General features: G+C 43.9%; 1 protein-coding gene across 1 annotated transcript in view; it reads left to right on the top strand.

Moving 5' to 3' along the window:
* PAH (phenylalanine hydroxylase) overlaps window positions 1–18,620 on the top strand; it is an 85,225-nt gene that overhangs the window by 55,519 nt on the left and 11,086 nt on the right. The window contains exons 6-8 of the mRNA XM_005680540.2: window positions 10,050–10,246; window positions 13,647–13,782; window positions 14,892–14,961. Coding sequence (XP_005680597.1) covers window positions 10,050–10,246; window positions 13,647–13,782; window positions 14,892–14,961 — 403 coding nt within the window. The remainder of the gene's footprint in view (window positions 1–10,049; window positions 10,247–13,646; window positions 13,783–14,891; window positions 14,962–18,620) is intronic.

Here is an 18,620-nt window from a genome sequence, read left to right as displayed (position 1 = left end):
TGTCTGGGGCTTTGCTAAATGCTTAATGTACATAATTTCATTTAGTCTTAATAGTAACTCCCCATTTTTCAGATGGAAAAACTAAAGCTTTAGAACAGCCCAGTAAATAACTTGCTAAAGTCATAGAACTGGAAGGTGGCAGAGCCTGGTTTTGAACTCAAGCTTTTTTAACCACAAAGTCATTCTCAACCACTTCCTTGAGTGTCTGGGGACTCTCCAAGTCAGGAGACAACACTTCTCCAGATGTCCCAGGAGCTGCATAAGGGGTGCATTCACTCCTTCTTGGCTGTTGGGACTTGAGGGAGAGAAACTCAAACCACCTCTTTTCCATAAAAATATTATACCTGGTGAAGAAGTGTGGAGTCGGTTGAATGCTTCCTGATTCTGGATGGTCATGAGTTAAATTGGCTACTGAAAACTATCCAGAGATGGCTGATACTCAAAGGCACATGAGATATTTTCAAGCAATTTTACACCTCATGTTCAGTTCAGTTCAGTTCAGTTAAGTCACTCAGTCATGTCCGACTCTTTGTGACCCCATGAACCGCAGCACACCAGGCCTCCCTGTCCATCACCAACGGCCAGAGTCTACCCAAACCCATGTCCATTGAGTCGGTGATGTCATCCAACCATCCTTTGTCATCCCCTTCTCTTCCTGCCCTCAATCTTTCCCAAGGTCAGAGTCTTTTCAAATGAGTCAGCTCTTCGCATCAGGTAACCAAAGTATTGGAATTTCAGCTTCAACATCAGTCCTTCCAATGAACACCCCGGACAGATCTCCTTAAGGATAGACTGGTTGGATCTCCTTGCAGTCCAAGGGACTCTCAAGAGTCTTCTCCAACACCACAGTTCAAAAACATCAATTCTTTGGTGCTCAGCTTTCATTACAGTCCAACTCTCACATCCATACATGACTACTGGAAAAACCATGGCCTTGACTAGATGGACCTTTGTTGGCAAAGTAATGTCTCTGCTTTTTAATATGCTGTCTAAGTTGGTCATAACTTTTCTTCCAAGGAGTAAGTGTCTTTTAATTTCATGGCTGCAGTCACCATCTGCAGTGCTTTTGGAGCCCCCCAAAAATAAAGTCAGCCACTGTTTCTACTGTTTCCCCATCTATTTGCCATGAAGTGATGGGACCAGATACCATGATTTTAGTTTTCTGAATGTTGAGCTTTAAGCCAACATTTTTACTCTCCTCTGTTACTTTCATCAAGAGGCTCTTTAGTTCTTCTTCACTTTCTGCCATAAGGGTGGTGTCATCTGCATATCTGAGGTTATTGGTATTTCTCGCGGCATTCTTGATTCCAGCTTGTGCTTCCTCCAGCCCAGCGTTTCTCATGATGTACTCTGCATATAAGTTAAATAAGCAGGGTGACAATATACAGCCTTGACATACTCCTTTTCCTATTTGGAACCAGTCTGTTGTTCCATGTCCAGTTCTAACTGTTGCTTCCTGACCTGCATACAGGTTTCTCAAGAGGCAGGTCAGGTGGTCTGGTATTCCCATCTCTTTCAGAATTTTCCAGTTTATTGAGATCCACACAGTCAAAGACTTTGGCATAGTCAACAAAGCAGGAGCAGATTTTTTTCTGGAACTGTCTTGCTTTCTCAATGACCCAGTAGATGTTGGCAATTTGATCTCTGGTTCCTCTGCCTTTGTAAAACCATCCTGAACATCTGGAAGTTCACAGTTCACGTATTACTGAAACCTGGCTTGGAGAATTTTGAACATTACTTTACGAGTGTGGGAGATGAGTGCAATTTTGTGGTAGTTTGAGCATTCTTTGGCATTGCCTTTCTTTGAGATTGAAATGAAAACTGACCTTTTCCAGTCCCGTGGGCACTGCTGAGTTTTCCAAATTTGCTGACATATTGAGTACAGCACTTTCACAGCATCATCTTTTAGGATTTAGTGAAGAGAAATTCACTTCATGTAGTGAATTCACCTCATGTAGTGAAGTGAAATTAAAAGACACTTGCTCTTTGGAAGAAAATATATGACGAACCTAGACAACATATTAAAAGGTAGAGACATTGCTTTACCAACAAACGTCCATCTAGTGAAAGCTATGGTTTTTCCATTAATCAAGTATGGATGTGAGAGTTGGACCGTAAAGAAAGCTGAGCACTGAAGAACTTATGCTTCTGAGCTGTAGTGTTGGAGAAGACTCTTGAGAGTCTCTTGGGTAGTAAGGAGATCAAACCAGTCAATATTAAAGGAAATGAGTCCTGAATATTCATTGGAAGGACTGATGCTGAAGCTGAAACTCCAATACTTTGGAAAAGAACTCAGATGCTAGGAAAGATTGAAGGCAGAAGGAGAAGGGGATGACAGAGGGTGAAATGGTTGGATGGCATCACTGACTAGATGGACAGGAGTTTGAGCAAACGCCGGGAGTTGGTGATGGACAGGTAAGTCTGGCATGCTCCAGTCCATGGGGTTGCAAAGAGTTGGACATGACTGAGTGACTGAACTGAATAGTAAAGTGAAAGTCACTCAGCCGCGTCCAACTCTTTGTGACCCCATGAACCTGCCAGGCTCCTCTGTTCATGGAATTCTCAAGGCAAGAATGCTGGAGTGGTTTGCCATTCCCTTCTCCAGGGGATCTTCCCAACCCAGGGATCAAACCCAAGTCTCCCACATTGAGGCAGATTCTTTACCAGCTGAGGTACCAGGGAATCACCTCATATAGATGAACCCCAAATGGTTAAGTGATGTACGGAACGGCATGTGTCTCATTAGGGACTGAACTTGTCCTCCAATTTAAAGCCTGTTTCTGACCTCATCTCAGCTCATCTCTTTTGAACTTCTGATGCTGTTTTCCATCCTTTCCCTCTTTGCTTTTGTCTTTTATCTCAGCATCTGTTACAGTTGATTCTCATTCTTTGAAGGTTAATTGCTTACATTGATTTGAGACCCCAGCAAACACAGGGCATTTCCACACTCATCCCCAGATATGTGCAGAGCAAGGGAAAATGTGAGTCTCCTGATGCATCAGTTCCCAACTGAGGTCAAACAAGGCAACACTGCCTTCTTGTTTCGGCTTTTCTACTGTAAACAAGTGTTTCTTTTGCGGTCTCTTTAGAGCCATGTTGTTGACTTTTTGTTCTTTTGGTTGGTATTTTTGTTGTTTAAAATGGCCCTCCAGCATAGAGCTGAAATTCTGTCTTGTGGTCTTGAGTACAGGATTGCTCTGACATGCCTAATGGGGAAAATGTGTGTTCGATATGCTTCCTTCAGGCCTGGGCTGTAGTGCTGCTGGCTGTGAGTTCAGTGTGAATGAATCAACCATATACATTAAGTACGGTGTCTTTAAACAAAGCCACATGCAAGACAAGGTTGGGATTATGAGTTGAAAATGTGATCTGGGTCCTGCACTTCGTGTAGGAGCAACGGTTCAGTGTTCACTTACTCAGAGTTCATGGTGTCTTGATGGAGCAGAACTGCTGTCAGTAAGGAGAATAAACTCTGTTCTACTCTCTGCAGTTTTCCCTTCTTCCTCCTTCAGGCTGCATCTCAGTCTCCTCTGCCCTCCTCCTTCTACCCCAAAAATCATCATGCCTTTCAAGACCCAGTTTTGACCCTCTTCCTTGGGCTCTGCCAGCCTCCATGCCAACAGCCCCACATTCTGGCCTCTAGCACCTTCCCAGTCATCCTCCCACATGGAGGTCAAAATCCTGCCCCTGGAGTCATAGACTCACAGGATCACTTGATCCAATGTGTTTACTCTGTTCCAGGACACATGCCAAGAGCAAGACCAACAAACTCCATGTCCTCTGGGAATTATTGAGAAAGATAGACAATGACAAAAAGAACAATACATGCTATCGGTATGACCAAACTCAAAACACGGGTGTCACGAGGCCAGATAATTAGGAACTTTAATTCTGACTGGAGGGTATTGGTGACAGGAAGTGACATTTAGACTGAGAACTGAAGATGGAGTAGGTGTTTATCAGCCCAGGAGAATGAGGAAAGTGAACAGGAGGGCAGGTATGGTTAGAAATAGGGCTTTTGTTGTAAGATGTATGTTTGGGTCCAGAACTGAATTACTGGAGGCAGTCAGAAAGCAGCTAAACCCTGTTAGCAACCTTTTCTTGGCCCATCCACCATGTGATGCTCCGGTTCCTCCCTAAGAATATTTAGCAAAAGTCTTAAAACATCAGTTTGAAGAGGCACTGTCAAATTACTCTTGTGTTTAGAGGCACCAAATTATTTGCCTTGGTAATGATTACATGTATGGGGACTTGGTGTAAAATAAGACTGAGTGAGGAAGCTGATGCTTTCCTGGACTATAGGTGCTGGACTATCTTGAATGCCATCTTTGGCTGGTGGAATAATGCAAAACCAGTATCTTCTCCTTAAAATATGGTTTTGTTTTTGTTTTTGTTTTTGGAAGGGAGATCCCAATTGGCTGAAATCTTATTTCAAGCTAAACTGATAATTTTTATTTCAAGCCAAATTAATACTTTCCCTCAAATATCTTAGTTTATTTTACTTCATGAGATCATAGTTTGGTAAAACAATTGATGATATATTCAAAGACTGAGGATCTTGTGTAACCTAGGTCTCTTGGTAGAAGGAGAAGATGGAAGCAAATGTGCAGAATTTAATTCCTAAGTAGACCATGGATGGACAGAGGAGCCTAGCAAGGTCACATGATTTAGTGACTAAACAACAATAAATATTCCCAGAACATCATGGGTGTTAAATAAATATTTGTTGAATGAATGCATGAACCTAAGAGACCCTATGACAGTAAAGATTCAAAGTACCAAATCAGAGATCAGCTAGGGATTGTGTCTAGAACCACTTAGAAGGCAGCTGCTGCAGAGTTTGATTATGTTTCAGGAGTGGGGTTAGACTTTAGCATTTTATCAAAGAATATGCTAAATGGACTATGATAATTTTTATCTTTTAGCCACAACTGAACTGAAACAAAAGGTGTGTTTTATTGGCTCCTATAAGTGCAAATTGTAAAGGGAATCGAGGTGGCTCTAGGACTCCGCATCTCATTCTCCTTCCTTCCCCCTGACTCTGGTGTTCCCTCTAGTGACCTTGCTCTGAGGCACTGGCCTCATCTCTCTCAGAAGTGGACCCAGCACCTCTAGGCTGACACCGCAATCTGGCCAGAGGTTCTATCTCTTTTCAACAGAATCAACAACATTTCTTTCACTGAGTCTTATTGGCTCTGATCAGGAAATGGGCCCATCTCTCAGCCAATCACTGTGGCCAGGGAAATGAGACACTCTAATTGGCCAGGCCTGGTCACATGCCCCCTCTGAAGGTAGGAGGGGTGGAGTCTCCTCTTACTTGAACCCGTAGACCGGGAGGGGAGAAGGGTTCTTTACTGGAAGAATGGGAATGGGTATGGAACTCTGGGACAGCAAATGTCAACCAAGGGGATATCTCATTGCCTAGTATGTTACAGTCTCTTGAAAATGTGTTGCTGTTCTAGCAGAGACTTTGCTTTCTAAATGAGAATCTGTTATGGTGTAATTTCCAACTATCCAGTTGTATTTGTCAGCACCAGTGTTGGGTACTTTATACATAGTGTTTCACTTACCTCTCCACCATACCCTCCAAAGAGTCACTTGTTATTAGCCCATGTCCTGGCTGTATAGGCTCAGAGAGGTTTACTAAATTGCCTGAGGCTACTCAGCCAATGGCAGAGCAAAGCAGTCTACTTACCTCTGATCATTTCCAAAGCCTGTTCTTTCTCTTCGTCAGCACTTAACCCTGAAACAATGGTGCCGCTGTAGGCAGGTCTTTCCTGGTGTTCTTTTCACAGTTCCTACACCATTATAGACCCTCTGGGCTTTTAATTCTTAAGCAAAAATCGGTCTTTTCCCCCTACACTCTGCCCATCACTCCATGGAACATAACAGTGACTTTGTTTTAATGTCTTTGGAAGAGCTACAACTCTGAAAGGGCAAGAGGGACCTAGTTTGGAGCCTGAAGACAATCCATAATTCTAAGGTAAACAGTCTTGCTTTGTCCCAGGCACTGTGTACCCTGTTAGGAAACAGGCTGGCAGCCCAGAGAACAGTCATGGGTCTTTGAAGTCAGGCTTTGTTTGGTTTTCCTTTTTTGCTGTTCAGAACATGGCTCACTCTTAGCTGGTTTTCAAAAGGACCTTTTGAATTAATGATACTTGGACAATAGAGTATCACCTGGGAGTATATTGGAATCCAGAAGCTTGGGCTCTCCCCTCCCCCACAGTTCAGTTCAGTTCAGTTCAGTTGCTCAGTCGTGTCCGAGTCTTTGCGACCCCATGAATCGCAGCACGCCAGGCCTCCCTGTCCATCACCAACTCCCGGAGTTCACTCAGACTCACGTCCATCGAGTCAGCAATGCCATCCAGCCATCTCATCCTGTTGTCCCCTTCTCCTCCTGCCCCTAATCCCTCCCAGCATCAGAGTCTTTTCCAATGAATCACCTCTTCGCATATGGTGGCCAAAGTACTAGAGTTTCAGCTTTAGCATCATTTCTTCCAAAGAAATCCCAGGGCTGATCTCCTTCAGAATGGACTGGTTGGACCTCTTTGTGGTCCAAGGGACTCTCAAGAGTCTTCTCCAACACCACAGTTCAAAAGCATCAATTCTTCAGTGCTCAGCCTTCTTCACAGTCCAACTCTCACATCCATACATGACCACAGGAAAAACCATAGTTAAACTTTTCCAAAAAACTTTAGAGGAAGCAACATCCCAAACTCATTCTATGAAGCCTTCATTGACCTAAATCAAAGTTAGACAACCATAGTAATCAACCAATCTGTGGATATCAAGGTGGCAAAGTAGGAAAACATGGAACCCACCTTTGGCTACAAACACAGCAAAAACACATCTACATGAGGAAAATTTCTTACAAAAAAACCACCTGGAAACTGGCAGAAGATCTCTTATACAACCAAAGCTACAAGAAAGATCTCCACATAACCAGTGGGATCAAAAAAAAAAAAATAGACCAATATCTCTGATAATTGTTGATGTAAAAATTGCTAATACTACCAAATCTAATTCAGCAGAATGTTTAAAAGATTATACACCATAACCAAATGATTTCTTCCTAGAATGCAATGATAGTACAACCTGAAAAAATGAATGTAACATGCCGCATTAACAGAATGAAGGATGAAGTTCAGTTCAGCCCAGTTCACTTGCTCAGTCATGTCCGACTCTTTGTGACCCCATGAACTGCAGCACACCAGGCCTCCCTGTCCATCACCAACTCCCTGAGTCCACCCAAATCCATGTCCATTGAGTCAGTGATGCCATCCAACCATCTCATCCTCTGTCGTCCCCTTCTTCTCTTTTCAAATGAGTCAGCTCTTTGCGACAGGTAGCCAAAGTATTGGAGTTTCAGCTTCAAAATCAGTCCTACCAATGAACACCCAGGACTGATCTGCTTTAGGATCTAGTTGGATCTCCTTGCAGTCCAAGGGACTCTCAAGAGTCTTCTCCAACACCACACTTCAAAAGCATCAATTCTTCGATGCTCAGCTTTCTTTATAGTCCAACTCTCACATCCATACATAACCACTGGAAAAACCATAGCATTGACTAAACGGACCTTTGTTGGCAAAGTAATGTCTCTGCTTTTTAATATGCCGTCTAGATTCGTCATCACTTTCTGTCCAAGGAGTAAGCATCTTGTAATTTCATGGCTGCAGTGACCATCTGCAGTTATTTTGGAGCCCAGAAAAATAAAGTCAGCCACTGTTTCCACTGTTTCCCCGTCTATTTGCCATGAAGTGATGGGACCGGATGCCATGATCTTAGTTTTCTGAATGTTGAGTTTTAAGCCAACTTTTTCACTCTCCTCTTTCACTTTCATCAAGAGGCTCTTTAGTTCTTCTTCACTTTCTGCCATAAGGGTGTTGTCATCTGCATATCTGAGGTTATTGATATTTCTCCTGGCAATCTTGATTTCAGCTTGTGCTTCATCCAGCCCCGCATTTCTCATGATGTACTCTGCATACAAATTAAATAAGTAGGGTGACAATATACAGCCTTGACATACTCCTTTTCCTATTTGGAATCAGTTTGTTGTTCCATGTCCATTTCTAACTCTTGCTTCCTGACATACAGATTTCTCAGGAGGCAGGTCAGGTGGTCTGGTATTCCCATCTCTTTCAGAATTTTCCACAGTTTCTTGTGATCCACACAGTTAAAGCCTTTGGCACAGTCAATAAAGCAGAAATAGATGTTTTTCTGAAATTCTCTTGCTATTTCCATGATCCAGCAGATGTTGGCAATTCGATCTCTGGTTCCTCTGCCTTTTCTAAAACCAACTTGAACATCTGGAAGTTCACAGTCACGTATTGCTGACGCTTGGCTTGGAGAATTTTAAGCATTACTTTATTATCATGTGAGATGAGTGCAATTTTGTGATAGTTTGAGCATTCTTTGGCATTGCCTTTCTTTGGGATTGGAATGAAAACTGACCTTTTCCAGTCCTGTGGCCATGGCTGAGCTTTCCAAATTTGCTGGCATATTGAGTGCAGCACTTTCACAGCATCATCTTTCAGTATTTGAAATAGCTCAATTGGAATTCCATCACCTCCACTAGCTTTGTCTGTAATGATGCTTCCTAAGGCCCACTTGACATCACATTCCAGGATGTCTGGCTCTAGGTGAGTGACCACACCATCGTGATTATCTGGGTTGTGAAGATCTTTTTTGTACAGTTCTTCTGTGTATTCTTGCCACCTCTTCTTAATAACTTCTGCTTCTGTTAGGTCCCTGCCATTTTGGTATATATATCAATGAATGCACAAAAATCATTTCACAGAATTCAACAACCTTTCAATGTAAAAACGCAACAAACTAGATACAGGCGAAAACTACTTTGATATAAAAAATTAAAACTCACAATTAGCATTGTACTCAATGGTAAAAAGCTGAAATCTTTTCCTCTACAATCATGAACAGATGAAGATACCCACTGTCTCCACTTCTATTCAACACAGTACTGGAAGTCCCAGACAGCAGTTAGGTAATAAAATAAGTCAAAGGCATCAATATGGGAAAGGAAGAAGCAAAATGATCTCTATTTACAGATGATATAATCTTATGTGTAAAAAATCCTAAACATTCCATTGAAAAACTGTTAGAATAAATGAATTCAAAGTTGCAGGATACACAACTAACACAAAATCACATATGTTTCTATACACTAAAAATCAGTTTGTGGGTCATTCACCCAGCAGGAATGGGACTTATTTTATCGTGATTAAGCCCCTCCTACTGTCTCCTGTGGCTTCTGCTTTATCTTTGGACATGAGGTTTTTTTTTTTTTTTCAGTGAGTTCCAGCATCCTCCCCTCCCCTACAGGTTCAGGATACAAGGGGTAGGTCCAACATATGTACTTTAGCAAACTCTCCATAGTTTTGTTATGTCATAGCAACAGATTCTGGGTAAGCGGATCTTATACCTAGCATGCATTTAAGTATTCTTATAACATCCTAGGGGCAGAAATACCAAATCCAGCAAGTTTATGCCCACTCAACAAGGGATCTCAAACTCATGGTGCATATAGTAAATCCACTTGAGCTCACAGGTATGGTTGCTTTAGTTGACAGTACAAAACACTATTGTTTTGCTTGAGCTTGGATGCTTTTGTTCAGAAAGAGGATGTATTCTTCACTTGTCTCAGTCCCCATCCTCCTATTATCTATCCCTGCTACTTTACACAGTAAATGCTACATGTTAAATGCGCTTCTGAAGGTAAGTGCATTTCCACACTGGGTAGAGTAGGAGATAGAAGAGCGGAAAAGCCCAGTAGTTCCCCATGAATGAGAAGAAATCCTTGGTGCAGTGGGTAAGGTTGCAAGCTTCTGTCCTTGCTTAACCAAGTCACATGAATGTTTCCTATATCAAGAAGTGGAGTTTTTCTGTTTCAGATAACTTATGAAATAGGAAATCCTCTGTCTTCTGGGGTGGCAGCTCATGGACTCTGGACCCATGTCCCTCTGCCCAAGCTCTTTCACCCTTTCCTCTGTATCTGCCCTGCTGCTGATAAATATTTCATGTCTGTTTCCTAGCGGGCAGCCCATTCCTCGAGTGGAATACACAGAGGAAGAAAAGAAAACATGGGGGACGGTGTTCAGGACCCTGAAGTCCTTGTATAAGACCCATGCTTGCTATGAGCACAACCACATTTTTCCCCTTCTGGAAAAGTATTGCGGCTTCCGTGAAGATAACATTCCCCAGCTCGAAGAGGTTTCTCAGTTTCTGCAGAGTAAGTGCACATCTGGGTCAAAAGATTGGGGGCTGGGGATGGAAAGAGGGAGAGAAGGAAATTTAGGCAAGTGTGAGTGTGTTCGTGCTAATGCAGGCAGGTTGATTCTCCCAGGAAAATATGTATTTCACTGCTGGGCTCTGCCTCCCTGCCAGGCCCCCAAAATCCAGTGTAGATTTTGCCATGTCTATATCCGTAAAAGGTTTTTTTAATCCTCAAAGCCCAAGGTGCCTAGTCAGGGTTCCCCCCGCAGCTCCTGCTATGTTACGAGCTGGCTGCAGTGTGCATTTGTGTAAGACATGCACTGTTTGTGCCAAGAGATCTGGGCCCTAAGTCTATTCATCTGGTCTCTGGAATCTTGTTTTGATCCTCTCTAGTTGAAAGAACCTTCCTTAGTTTAGTCATTTGTCAAATGGAGACCATCCACCATTTAGTCTTTCTCATAGGGAAATTGTGAGAATGAAATCAAATACTGAAAGTGAAAGCCTAGCGCTCATGTATAGTAGGTGCTCACTGAGTTTGGGATGCATTGCAATCTGAGTAATTCAGTAGGTAAACAGGTGATTGAACTGACCTGCCCATCATTTCAGGGGAGAAAAGTGTTTTCTTTTCTGCCAGGAGCTGTTGACTCAGCAAAACCAAGATAAACAGTCAACACATGTTAAACACCTACTATGTGCTAAGTAAAATGCGGGAAATTAGGGAGACAGACCACAGGGTTATAGAAGGAAGAGTTTTCTATCCCTCAGAGCTACGCAGAGACGGTGTGGCCAGCTCTAGGGCAAGAAGCCAGGGAAGCTACCTGGTAGGGAGGGAAGTGGGAGCTGGACTAGACGGGGAGTGAGTTGGATGACCTTTTGAATCCCTTCTATTTAGAGTCTTTACTATTCAGATAGAGAGGAGCAGGGCTCAAACAAAATGAACTTCAACCTGAGGGTCTAAGACACATAAACCAAGGGACAAAGGAGTCTTAAAGAATATCTTTGGCTAGTTACCCATGTTGTTATGGCCAATAACAAGAAGAATACAACAGTAATACTAGTAGTTGTGTGTGTGTATGTGTGTGTGTGTGTGTGTGTGTGTGTGTGTGTGCGCTCACATGCATGCACGTGTGCATGTGCTCAGTCGTGTGACTCTTGCAACCCCAAAGACTGCAGCCCATCAGGCTCCTCTGTCCACGGAATTTTCCAGGCAAGAATATTGGAGTGGGTTGCCATTTCCTCCTCCAGGGGATCTTCCTGACTCAGGGATTGAACCCATGTCTCCTGCATTGGCAGCTGGATTCTTTACCACCAAATGATGGGGTGGTGGGTGGGGGTGGGAAAGAAGCGTGTGCTAAGTCATTCCAGTCGTGTCTGAGTCTTTATAACCCCATGGGCTATAGCCCTCTAGGCTTCTTTGTCCACAGGGATTCTCCAGGCAAGAATACTGGAGTGGGTTGCCATGCCCTCCTCCAGGGGACCTTCCCAACCCAGGGGTCGACCCTGGGTCTTCAGCACTGCAGGCGAATTCTTTACCATCTGAACAACCAGGGAAGCCAATGGACTATATACTGCACCAGTGCCTAGGAGAGAAGTCCAGTTCAGTTCACTTGCCCAGTTGTGTCTGACTCTTTGTGACCCCATGGACTGCAGCATGTCAGTCTTCGCTGTCCATCACCAACTCCCAGGCTTGCTCAAACTCCTGTCCATCGAGTCAGTGATGCCATCCAACCATCTCTTCCTCTGTCATCCCCTTCTCCTGCCTTCAATCTTTCCCAGCATCAGGGTCTTTTCCAATGAGTCAGTTCTTTACATCAGGTGGCCAAAGTATTGGAGTTTCAGTTTCAACATCAGTCCTTCGAATGAATATCCAGGACTGATTTCCTTTAGGATGGACTGGTTGGATCTCCTTGCAGTCCAAGGGACTCTCAAGAGTCTTCTCCAACACCACGGTTCAAAAGCATCAATTCTTCAGTGCTCAGCCTTCTTTATAGTCTAGCTCTCACATCCATACATGACTACTGGAAAAACCATAACTTTGACTAGATAGGCCTTTGTTGGCAAAGTAGTGTTTCTGCTTTTTAATATACTGTCTAGGTTGATCATAGCTTTTATTCCAAGGAGCAAGCTTCTTTTAATTTCATGGCTGCAGTCACCATTTGCAGTGATTTTGGAGCCCAAGAAAATAAAGTCTCTCACTGTTTCCATTGTTTCCCCATCTATTTGCCATGAAATGATGAGACCAGATGCCCACTGGAGAAGGCAATGGCAAACCTCTTCAGAATTCTTGCCTTGAGAACCCCATGAGCAGTAGAAGAGAAGCATTGAGTAGTGATTATAGAAACAGACTCTGAAGCCAGAGTGCTAGTAGCTGTGACCTTGGGCAGAGCTTTAATTGCTGCATCTTCTCAGCTCCCCCATCTGTAAAGTGCAGAGAATAGGAGCTCTACCTCCTAGAGTTCCGATGAGGATTAATTAATGTATATAAAGTGCTTAAACCTGTGTCTGACACATGGTGGGTATTATACAGCGTTAACTATTACTATCATGATCGTGGTCGTTACCATTCTCCTTCCAAGTCTGAAATTAGGGAGACTGAGAGACAGATACAAGAGCCAGAGGATGGGTGATCAAAATGGTATCGGTATTTTATTACCGATAGAAGCTGCTTTGAGAATGTGGTATAGGTGTGTAGGCAAAATGGACTTTCTAATGTTTCACCCCTGGATTAGGTAAACTAACTTGCCAGTTAATTCACTGGCACAGTATCTAGTCCATTGGCTGGCCAAGAGCCGACTAGAATGTGTTCCTGTGTGGACAGTCAGGAGAGAAAGGGCAGAGAGGGTGAAGTTGAAAATATTCAAAAAAATAAAAATAAAATAAAATAAAAAAAAAAGAAAATATTCATTTCCTCTTCTCAAATCTTCAGTCCGAGAAGTCACTGTTCCTCATGGGGTGTACCTATGTGTGCTATATGGAAAGCACTACAGAAAAGCTAGAAGTGCTCTTTTCATATTCCTCCCTCCTGGGAAGCAGAATGAAAATTCCCTGCTACTCTGGAAACATGAGAAGTAAGGAATAAGTGTTCCACCCTAACAAACAATAATGAAAGTTTAAATTTATTGGAAGTTTCCATGTGCTAGGCTCTAAGTCTTTTATACTTATTTGTTCTTCTGATTCTCAGAATAATCTTAAGAAATATCTCCCCACATTTTGCACATGAGAAAACTGAGGCTCAGAGAGGTGAAGTTACCTGACCCAGATCACCCAGCTAGAAAGTACTAAGGCATAGATTTGAAGTCAGTTCTGCTTGGCGTCAACGTCCGCGCTCTTGGACAGTTGAATGAGCTGCTTTCCTCCCTAACGGTCTTCAGGCCCCTGTGATGGGCTCTGAGTTTTCTTTCTCCTTTGCTTCCCAGGTTGCACTGGTTTCCGCCTCCGACCGGTGGCTGGCCTGCTTTCTTCTCGGGATTTCTTGGGTGGCCTGGCTTTCCGAGTCTTCCACTGCACTCAGTACATCAGACATGGGTCTAAGCCCATGTATACACCAGAACCGTGAGTACTGTCCTTTTGCTATCAGTTTCTAGCCACAATGAGTTCCATCTCACCTGGCTCCAAGAACAAGGCTGGGACTCACTGTGGGCTGGTCCACAGGACTCATTGCCTGCATTGTTTGATATAGTGCAACAAGGGAATTTCATCTCTTCTGGGGATTTTCCCCATCCAAATAGACTGTACTGATTGGAGATTTAGGTATCTTCTGAATCAAAGGTTCAGATGAGAGAATGAGAGTTCACATTCAAATTCCAAAGAGATTGTAGAAAAGTCAGAGCTATGAAATGCCAAATGGGAATAGGAACAAGTGACAGCCAGGCTGTCTCAACACTTCCTGATTCCTGGATCACCTCTAGATGATTCTCATCTCTCTTTGCCTAGGTTGGGTCTCAGCTGAAGATACAGAATGTCTGGCCACTATGCTTCTTATTTTTGCATGTAGCCATCTCCTTAGACAGCTAGAACTGAAATAGTTTATGTGAACAGTCAACAGGATACCCCAAATGATCTTTCCCAGCCTGCAAAATTCATTACTAGAAATCAGAAAAGACCTATTCCTAGTAAATCTGGCACCTAGAGTGTTAAGTAAATGTAAGTTTTCTTCTGTAACCAGTGTCAGCCCCCTCCAGGATGAAACAGGAGCATCACTAATATTATTATTGTTGTTGTTGTTACTGTTATTATTACTTCTACTATTATTATTATTTAGTTCTCATGGAGAATAGCTGAGCATATTGTATCTGCCGAGGGATGTCAATACCAAGGAGAAGACTTGGGATGGGAAGTGTTTGTGATGTGCAGTTCATTCATGTGTATGGCTGCCCATAGGAATACTGGCTCTTTTGTTCTACATCCCACTGGGCATACACTCAAAATCCCCTGGCCACTGTGTTCTGTCCTATCCCTTACATTTCTTTTCCCTTCTTGTTTTTCTCTTGTATCTTGTTTCAGCTGATACCAAGCCTTACATACCCCTTATTCTTAGGAATGAGGTTATAAGACTGAATGAGTTGCTTGTTGCTTTCTGCCCATTCCTCGTGTAGAAAGACTGAGTCCTGCAAAGCTTATAACCCTCCTCCTCTCCAAGCTCTGTGCTTTTTGTTTTTCAGGGACATATGCCATGAGCTCTTGGGACATGTACCTTTGTTTTCGGATCGCAGCTTTGCCCAGTTTTCCCAGGTGAGCAATTAATTTCTCTAGCCTTCTAGTTACAGGGTGAGGCTTGGATTGCTCAGATAAATTGAACCCATGGAGGGATCCTCATGTCCTCTGCCAGGGTGGAATCCAGGTATAGTTCTGTGACCCCATCACAGGTGGGAATGTGGTCCCATGGGGCTGGCTAATTACCAATTCCAGTGACCACAGCATGGAGCTGGTGATTTGGTCATCCTAGGAATTGTGTGTTATTGACTTAGCTAATTTCACCTGTCCTACTGGATGTAGTTTAAGAACCTTTTCATCTGTGAAAACCTCCCAGATCCCCTTGCAGAAGTAACTTTGCTTTCTTCCAAGTTCTCGTGGCATCTTCCCCCTCATATTTTGGGTCTTTGCCACTTTCTACCTTATCAGGCAATCATTTTTGTATATGCTTTAAGTAAGTAAGATGGCATTTGCCAAGACTCTAGTGCCAATAGCCTGACTCATGGCAAAAAAATAAAGAGCCAGTTGCCTTCTCACCATCATCAAGGCAGCAGGCTAGGCTTTGATTCATCTATTACAGTGGTGAGCAGGCTCAAAAATGCTTTTTGGATGACTGAAAGAATTTCACAAATTCTCTTCTGGCACTGAGAGGCAGCCCCAAACCATGGTGGGCAACTGGGATAGTGGGAGAGTGGAATGGTAGTGCTGTGTAGCCTGGAGCAAGTCGCCACACCACCCTGCGTCTCAGTCAGCACAGAAGTGGATCCATAAAGAGCCCTTCCTGATGGTCTCCTTCCTCACAAGGAGGAATAGTGATCAAATAGAATGACCTATGAGCAAATGCTGGGCCAAGGATGAATTTCACAGTAATGGGATTGTATGTAAATCACTTAAGCATCTTCCTTTAGCCAGAAAGAAAGAACTATTTCTACTCTTGAATGAGGAGTCTGCTACATGATAGCTGAAACAAACAGAGAGCAAAATTAACTGCTTCCTAGACAAGGAAAAATGGTAATTGTTAGACATAGCCTCTCTAAACAAAGAAAACAGCTGCTTTTATGTGGTAGATGCTCAGTCATGTCTGACTCTTTGCGACCCCATGGACTGTAGCCCGCCAGGCTCCTCTGTCCGTGGGATTCTCCAGGCAGGAATACTGGAGTGGGCTGCCATGCCCTCCTCCAGGGGGTCTAACAGACCGAGGGCCTGAACCCCCGTCTCCTATGCCTCCTGCACTGGCAGGCAGGTCCTTTGCCACTGAGCCACCTTATGTGGGCTTGGGGGAACTGCGAAGTTCAGCACTGAGCCACCTTATGTGGGCTTGGGGGAACTGCGAAGTTCAGCACTGAGCCACCTTATGTGGGCTTGGGGGAACTGTGAAGTTCAGCACTGAGCCGCCTTATGTGGGCTTGGGGGAACTGCGAAGTTCAGCACTGAGCCGCCTTATGTGGGCTTGGGGGAACTGCGAAGTTCAGCACTGAGCCGCCTTATGTGGGCTTGGGGGAACTGCGAAGTTCAGCACTGAGCCGCCTTATGTGGGCTTGGGGGAACTGCGAAGTTCAGCACTGAGCCGCCTTATGTGGGCTTGGGGGAACTGCGAAGTTCAGCACTGAGCCGCCTTATGTGGGCTTGGGGGAACTGCGAAGTTCAGCACTGAGCCGCCTTATGTGGGCTTGGGGGAACTGCGAAGTTCAGCACTGAGCCACCTTATGTGGGCTTGGGGGAACTGCGAAGTTCAGCACTGAGCCACCTTATGTGGGCTTGGGGGAACTGCGAAGTTCAGCACTGAGCCACCTTATGTGGGCTTGGGGGAACTGCGAAGTTCAGACATTGTTGGGCTTTTAGAAGTGGGAGTGTTTAGAAATTAGGTGAACCTTTGCTGTGGAAGTGTCACCGCAGGAGTAACTGACTTTCAGAAGCGTGGTTCCTGCTGCCAAGATGTCATAGATTGCTTTCAGACTAGGACTGGAAGTTTTCATCCTCATTACTAAAAGTTTTACTTCCCAGTCAGAGGCTAAATGGCCATCCTCCTTAAGCCATTTTCAATTTGAGGATCCCCACAGAGGGGTTGGAAGTTACCTGAATCAGCAGACAGGAGCTTCTGGCTCATCCGTGTTCCTGGTTCCAGTTTTGACCTGGACAGTTCCAAAGCAGGGAGTTATTTTGAGTTCCCTGAGCATATTCTTTTTCGATCTAAAAGCAGGACTAGTTTCCCACTGGAGCGCAGGATGGAGTGGGGATGAAGCACTTTGGGTTCCTTGTTTTAGGCAAGATCTGGGCTCACAAAGAATAGTGGCTATGAGAACAGGGAACCCTTTCCACCTTGCATTTATTGATGATGACTTCTGTTAGACTTGGGCTTCCCAGGTGGTGCTGGTGGTAAAGAACCTGCCTGCCAGTTCAAGAGACGTAAGAGACGTGGGTTCAGCCTCTAAGTCAGGAAGATCCCCTGGAGGAGGACATTGCCTCTCCTTAGAGAGATTTTTCACAGGTTGTGCGTTTGGCCTGTACAATTGTCTTTCCTCAGCTATCAGCAGAGCCAATAACAGCCTCACTTCCATCAAGTCTTTGCTCAAATATCACCTTTCCAATGATGCTTTTAAATTGTGGTGCTGGAGAGGACTCTTGAGAGTCCCTTGGACTATCGGGAGATTAAACCAGCTGATCCTAAAAGAAATAAACCCTGAATGTTCATTGGAAGGAGTGATGCTAAAGCTGAAGCTCCAGTACTTTGGCCACCTGATTTGATGAGCTGACTCATTAGAAGAGACCCTGATGCTGGGAAAGATCGAGGGCAGGAAGAAAAGGAGGTGACAGAGAATGAGATGGTTGGATGGCATCACTGATTCAATGGACGTGAGTTTGAGCAAATTGAGTGAAGCACAAGGAAGCCTGGAATGCCTCAGTCCATGGGGTTGCAAAGAGTCAGACATGACTTTGAGATTGAACAACAGCAACAGAGTGATTTTTAAAAATCATTCTGAGGCCTTATTTAAAATCACAGCCTCTGGACTTCTCTGACGGTCCAGAGGTTAAGAATCTGCCTTTCAATGCAGGCATTTGAAGGTTCAATTCTATCCCTGGTTGGGGAACTAAGATGCCGTATGCTGCAGAGCAACTAATCCCGCATGCCTGAACTAGACAGCCTGCATGCCGCACCTACTGAGCCTGCAAGCGGCAATGAAGACCCAATACAGCCAAAAAAAAAAAAAAAAAGATGAAGGATAGGGCAATCAAAGCCCCCGACCCCACCCCTGCTTCTCTGGCACTCTGGATCCCCCTTGTCCCTTTCTCCTTTTGTTTCTTCTTTCCGAAGAACTTATCACCTTTAACATGTTTATTATTTACTGTCTATCCATTTAAATGTAAAGGTCAGGAATCTTTATCAATTTCGTACATTACCTGTCACATAGAAGGCATTCAATAAATATTTTTGGAATGATTGAATGCCTATTAGTAGGAAAGAAATATAATATATATATACACACACACACATATTATATTTGTATACATATATGTGCTCTCTCTGCTGCAAATCAGTCTGGAGCAAATGCTGTAAAAAGAGACAGAGACCACTAGGGGCTTCTGAGTTGGGAGCTGTGATGAGAGGTGGCCAGTGACATCTCAGACTCTCCAGCTATGCACATACCTGGACAGATGTCAAGCACTTCACAGCAAGTCTCCTATGGTATCTTCAGGGG

This window comes from Capra hircus, chromosome 5 (genome assembly GCF_001704415.2).
Source record: "Capra hircus breed San Clemente chromosome 5, ASM170441v1, whole genome shotgun sequence".
NCBI lineage: Eukaryota > Metazoa > Chordata > Mammalia > Artiodactyla > Bovidae > Capra > Capra hircus.
The sequence above is the reverse complement of the archived record's forward strand: the minus strand, read 5'-3'. Positions and strand labels throughout refer to the sequence as shown.